General features: G+C 33.4%; 1 protein-coding gene across 5 annotated transcripts in view; it reads right to left on the reverse strand.

The window, feature by feature from the left end:
* The window catches only part of LOC110098883, a 41694-nt gene that overhangs the window by 24043 nt on the left and 11651 nt on the right, over nt 1-6000 (reverse strand). For 2 of the 5 annotated variants that reach the window (XM_020825829.2, XM_020825828.2), the window contains exons 3-5: nt 1211-1285; nt 1015-1119; nt 725-765 (exon numbers count right to left, since the gene is read on the reverse strand). In XM_020825829.2, coding sequence (XP_020681488.1) covers nt 725-765; nt 1015-1119; nt 1211-1285 — 221 coding nt within the window. Of the gene's footprint in view, nt 1-724; nt 766-964; nt 1120-1210; nt 1286-3237; nt 3307-3587; nt 3653-6000 lie in introns of all 5 variants that reach the window. The other 3 variants (XM_028699745.1, XM_028699744.1, XM_028699747.1) reach the window with 3 other exon arrangements.

A 6000-nucleotide genomic window follows, 5' to 3' on the forward strand; every position in this document is an offset into this window, starting at 1 on the left:
TTCATGGCATTGTATGGTTCTAAAGACAAAATCTTCTAGTGACTTTTTTTTTTTTAATCTTCTAGTGACATATGATGTTATATTACAGGATATCGAAGCATATAGAATCAAATCAATAAACTTAAGCTAATGACAGATAAATAACCATATTAACTTGAACCATTTTCAAATTCTTATAAATCATTCACAGGTCTTTTCTGAATGCCTGGAAAGAGTTTTTTTCTTCTTTAAAAGAGCATAAGTACCCTAGAAAACTGGAGTCTATCCACCATAGTTATATGATCCCTTCAGCTCCTTACGTCAGACTTACAAAGTTTAACTCAAAACCAGAAAATGTTATATTCTTCGAAGAAATATTTGGTTCTTCAACCATTAATTCCGTTGAATAAGTTTTCAAATGCTGGAAATTAACTTAATGGACTCCCCAAACTCCTACATCACCCAGAGAGCCATACAGTAAAATAAGAATCCAACCTAAAATAGTTGTGATACTCGGCATTGGAATTGAATATAAGAAGCAGAAAAGATTAAGTGTAATCATCTAAATAGACCAACAGAAAAGGTGATTAAAATGTAGATGGATATGAATCCACAATTCAACCAATTTATTTAAAAGAAAAATATTGGACACCTGCTATGGCATCTGTTTTGCAGTATTAGGGTGACAATATCACAATAAAAAATTAACTGAGATTTTTCTATGACCAAAGGCTAAGAGAATCACCCTATCCATTGCATTGTATTCATCAGAAGGTAACAGAAAACCTGCAAAATGAGGGGCATTCATATATTATTTTGCAGGCAAAAGAAAATTTTGAAGGCAAATCCTAAAACATTAGACATTCAGGGTTGATCTTAGCACAGAATGATGAGCCAAAGCTTTTCATAGAAGGCTCATCAATCTCAAAAAAAGTTTTACAGCATGTTTTAACCAAAGAGTAATTTTAAACTACGGCATATCCACTTCACAAAAAATGGTAAGGGAAATCATTTGGTAAAGGGTTATAGAATTATCTGAGGATTCCGTTGAAGAAACTTCATATGCTATGGAGACGGTCATACTGATTCCCAAGCTGCTAGCCAGATCCAGGACTTCCTTCTGTGCACCAATTGGATCCACTTCAAGCCAAGAATTTCAAACATGGACAAAGTGCATCAGAAAATATTGACATTTAAACTTAGCAAAGATTGAATTAGAGAAGAATTAGACCTGCACCCATGTTTGTAATGATGCAAACTCGTTTCACAACAGCTTCAGGCAGAATTAGAGACATCCACTCCAAAACTAGGTATTTTCATAGGAAAGGACGATGTCAATAAGCATCAATCAGTATTACCGTGAAGAAACAATCAACTGCTAAAAAGGAAATTAGGCAGTTTATTTACTCTACCACTCAGAAATTTGTTTATTCCCTACTTAGTTATGGAATACCTGATTTCCCTCAAAATATTGGAAGTCAACCTTCACGTTAAAATCCTAACTAAAAAAGTCAAGGCCTAGAATTGGGGCTTCCCCTTTTATTAAAAGATCCGCAATGGAAGTGAGTGAAGTCCTTTCACCCAACAAAGACAAAAGCTCTAGAAAGGTGAGGCCCATCCAAGTTGACAATCAGTCCAAAAATGCATTAAGAAAAATGCTAGAAAAGAATTAGCAAAGATATCTCATAATTGGTTTATTCTTTTTATTATCCACACTGAAATTCAATCAACTCAAAAATTTAATTAATTCTGCAATTCTATCTATTTAAAAAATCTATTTAACCTTTCAGATCTATTAATATGATAAATTTGCCACGTTAATTCGACATATCTTATATTACAAAACTACAAAGCTTATTTATTTTCTTAGAAAATTTATTTGCATCTTATCATTTAGTAGGATTATGCAAGAAAGATAGATAATTCAAAAAGTAAATTCTCATTTGTCAGGAATAAATTACAATTCACTCAAAGGGACTAAAATAAAAAAAGACAATCACTAAGTGTTCAAGAATCATCTTTTGAGGAATCCCAACTACTCTCTTTCTGTGCACTCTCCTTCTCTCTAACTCCTTGTCATTAGAATATTCACACATTGAAATAGAATAAGTTCAGATCTCGCCACAGATGGTTAATCATGCCATGATTCAATTAAGCAAAAGACGATTCGCTCCTCATACTTCTTGTTTATCTCTTGTTTATATTCATCATAATTGCTAAACTCATTGATAATAGCGACTTTGGAAGCTTGAGAAGCATTCTCAGCCTTGTCTTCCACTCTTCCTACTACATCTTCAAGGACTCTAACTCAGCTATTTGGCCTTGAGATAATAGTTGTGAGCAAGCTTGTTCTTTCATCGAGATCTCAGACTAGGCTAAAGACAACCCAAGTGTATTGATCTAGCCATATGAAGTTCAGTATTCTGCTTATCACACAAAATCTTTGAATTCGTAGCATATTCTACTATTTTTTTCTAACTCCCCAAGTCAGCATCAACCTTTTTAGCAAATTCTTACAATATTTGTTTGACATCTAAAGCTTTCAATATACAAATATCTTTGCATTTCAAATTGGTTTCCTTTTCTCTTGCAGATTCGCACCAACTTGGCACCTAAATCAATGATTTTGACGAGTAAATTTGGTGAAAATTTGCCATAAAAAATAAAGTATGCCCAGTTGATACTAACCCCCTCATCAATGACAAGTGCAAGTCATTTGCCAATAGCTTTTGAAGATGCTTATGCAAGTAGTCAAACAAGATTGCCAAGTCCAAAAAGAAAGCAATCAGATTCAACTTGTTCTTGGGTAGGAGAGAGTTGATGATGAAATCAATGACCAACTAGGTCCTCTTTCCCCCACCTAAAAGCAACTTTGTTTATCATCCTTAAAGGTGGGTTCAAGGTATCAAAGTGGATGGTAGATGGAATCCATATCTCCTTCCCTTTCTCTACCAAGATGGCTTTGAGGTTGATTTCTTCTTGCTAATCGCATTTGACAAAAACTGTCACGACCCGGCCCGGTTAGCTCGTAAATACGAGGCGGGAATGAGATCGGACATGTAATTTAAGTACTCATCATCAGTTCCATGTAATTCTAAAGATATTCAAGAATAATAAAAGCGCCTCTAAACTTTTTCCAACATATATAACATTTAAAAACCATCATAAAATAAGTTCATATACAAGGTGTTATACACTCAATCTATGCATTCATGATAAAACCACCCAAAAATGATAACTAAAAACAACAGTAAGAACCTGCCACCCGTTGCGCGTCTACTGTAGGTGAACCTCGGGTGTTCAGCCATCACCTAAGCGTAGGTTCTCCTGAAAATTTCCCAAAACTAGGGAATGAGCTATGCTCAGCAGATATTTCTAATCCTAAACATGCTCATAAGACTAAAATATGAAATGTACATCAACAATGATGTATTTTGCATGTGTAATAAATATTCTATTCTATTTCTATAAAACATGTGATAAATATTCCATTTCTATAAAACATGTCATAAATATTCCATTTCTATAAAGCATGTCATAAAGGCTTTAACTTATAAAATGATATAACATGAAATAACAAATGAACATGTAAGGAAAAGAATTCCTACCTCCAAAAAAATTATGAATTCCTCCTCTTTTCCTCTTTAATTACTCTTCTTCTTCTTGCCACCACCTAAAGGAAAATAATTTAACTTAAACCTTGCCAAAATAAAATTTCTAATTCTTTTAGAAGCTTCCTATAATCTTCCTACACCTATTCTTAAGGTATAACATCATAAACCTCCTACCAAACTTTGATGTTTTTATTAATAAATTTGGGATTTAAATAAAATATAAATTATAAGAACCTAAAAATTCATTCAATTCATCCTAAGTCCTTTTAAAACATTCCCCTTTCTTGTACATAACAATAAATCATTATTATTTTCGGAATTAAATCATAAAATAATTAAGAAAATTATTTTTCTTCTCAAAATTGTAATTTCTTTTATTTAGATACCTCTCTAAATCATTTAGAATGGCTTTAGTGAACATGCAATACAAAAATCCTTAAGTTTGTGAAAACCCTAAGTTTTCCCTAATTTTTAAACTCAAAATTCTTTAAGAAAACTTTGTATTTTTTATACCAAAATCCTTTCATCACATTCTTCTAACAATCCCTAAAAAAATAAAGCATAAAACAAAAACCCTAATTTCGGATTTAATGCTTTCCTTTACGAAATCATCAACTTTAAAGCATAAAACTATAAATCTAAGCAAACCCTAAAGGTTTTCTAAAGAAATCCCTAAGAAAAACCAAACCCTAAAATCTTGCTTCAATGAAAACTCAAGAAATCTTTCATTTCTTTTAAGAAAAACTTACCTCAAGGTTTTCTCTACGCTTTTCCTAAAGATCCCTCGCCGGAATCTCGCCGGCCGCTGTCCGGGAAGAAGCTTCCGCCGCCTCCTCCTCTCTCCCGTCGCCCTCTCTCACGTTCGGCCGAAACAAAACAAGGGACCGAAATGTTCGGTCCCTTAGGCGTATGAGGGGCTTAAGGAAAATTTAGGAAGCCAAACTATGCATGTACCCTTATCTCTAAAGGTTTTCTTTTAATTCATGAAGGGCAAAATGGGTAGAAAAGGCCAAATATTACTTAAACGAACTTCGGCAAATTTTAACTCCAAATCCGAGCGAAATTTAATATAAGTTCTTTATACCGTTTTGCTCGAAATTTCGAGACGAAACTAATGAAATTTATTTTGTCAATTTCCGACGATATCGAAATTTCACTTAAGTTCGTCGCGGCGCATTGATATGCGTGCGACGCACTCAATTGACGAATTTCGGGTTTTACAAAAACTTCTTCACAGATATATTGCCACAAAATCAGGCCAACCTTCTCAACTTCTTCATCACTCAAAACAACTTGCCTTTTTTTCTTAAGTGGCAGGTTGGCTATCTCATCAAGCATGCCATTGAGAAAGCCATTCATGCATTCCTTCGCCAATTCATTCAAGTTCGCAACATAGGGCATTCCCAGAGAATTTGAAAAACTGCATATAAAAAAAGATAAATGACAAAGTAAAATTGATAAACAAATCCAAATAACAACTTGCTTTTTTTAAGACTGTCGTGAATCACATCGTTAGAACTCTTTGAAGTGTTTTATACACAATACAACAAATGATTTTGCATATTCACGAAAACTCAACATCCTGTTCAGACAATTGTGGGGCCTTAAACTTACATTTATGAATTAAACTTGATCTCTGGCTAATCAGTCATCGATTGGCTGACTTCGTGAAGAAATATTTCTTCTTTCAATCGTTAATTTTATGTACTAAGCCTAACATTTTATTTACTTAAAAGAAAAAAAGTAAATACCTTATTTAAAGGCTGTTTTTGTAAACAACAAACTGAAAAGATCTAAGCTCCAACTACCCTTCTCTCTAGCAGGAACATAACAAAACAAATTACAATTACAAAGGAATTCAGTATCACTTAAGCCAGAACCGAGTACAAGTCTAATATCTTGACCTCCTTTAGTGAGATCGGGAACTCATGAGCTTCAGCAAGTCGAACCATAAAGACTTCATCAAGAACAAACTCTCGTAAGATCGACTTCACAGTATAATCAATAACCAACAAAATGAAGCCCCAATTAACCTTTACAGAATAACATATCGACACAATCCAACATAGAGATTGCACAAAGATTCATAGTTGAGTTTTCATTAGTTGGAGAATATTTAATTAATCTTATTTATTCTGGACATGTTATCGAATTATACCAAAAAGTTGATTATTCAAAATCTTCTCAAGGAGATAATATGTTAGGAAGTGCTTGCAGAAATTTAGGAAAAACTTTGGTTGAATTTTGATTTCGGCAATTTTAGAAAACCAACAACAACATCAAGCCTTTATCCCACTACGTGGGGTCGACTACATGAATCCTTTTTTCTCCATTGTGTCCTATTAAAAGTGAAATTCTCGTTTAAATATAATACAGAAAGGTCATTCCTAATATTTTCTAACCAAGT

This window comes from Dendrobium catenatum, unplaced genomic scaffold (genome assembly GCF_001605985.2).
Source record: "Dendrobium catenatum unplaced genomic scaffold, ASM160598v2 fragScaff_scaffold_1381, whole genome shotgun sequence".
NCBI lineage: Eukaryota > Viridiplantae > Streptophyta > Magnoliopsida > Asparagales > Orchidaceae > Dendrobium > Dendrobium catenatum.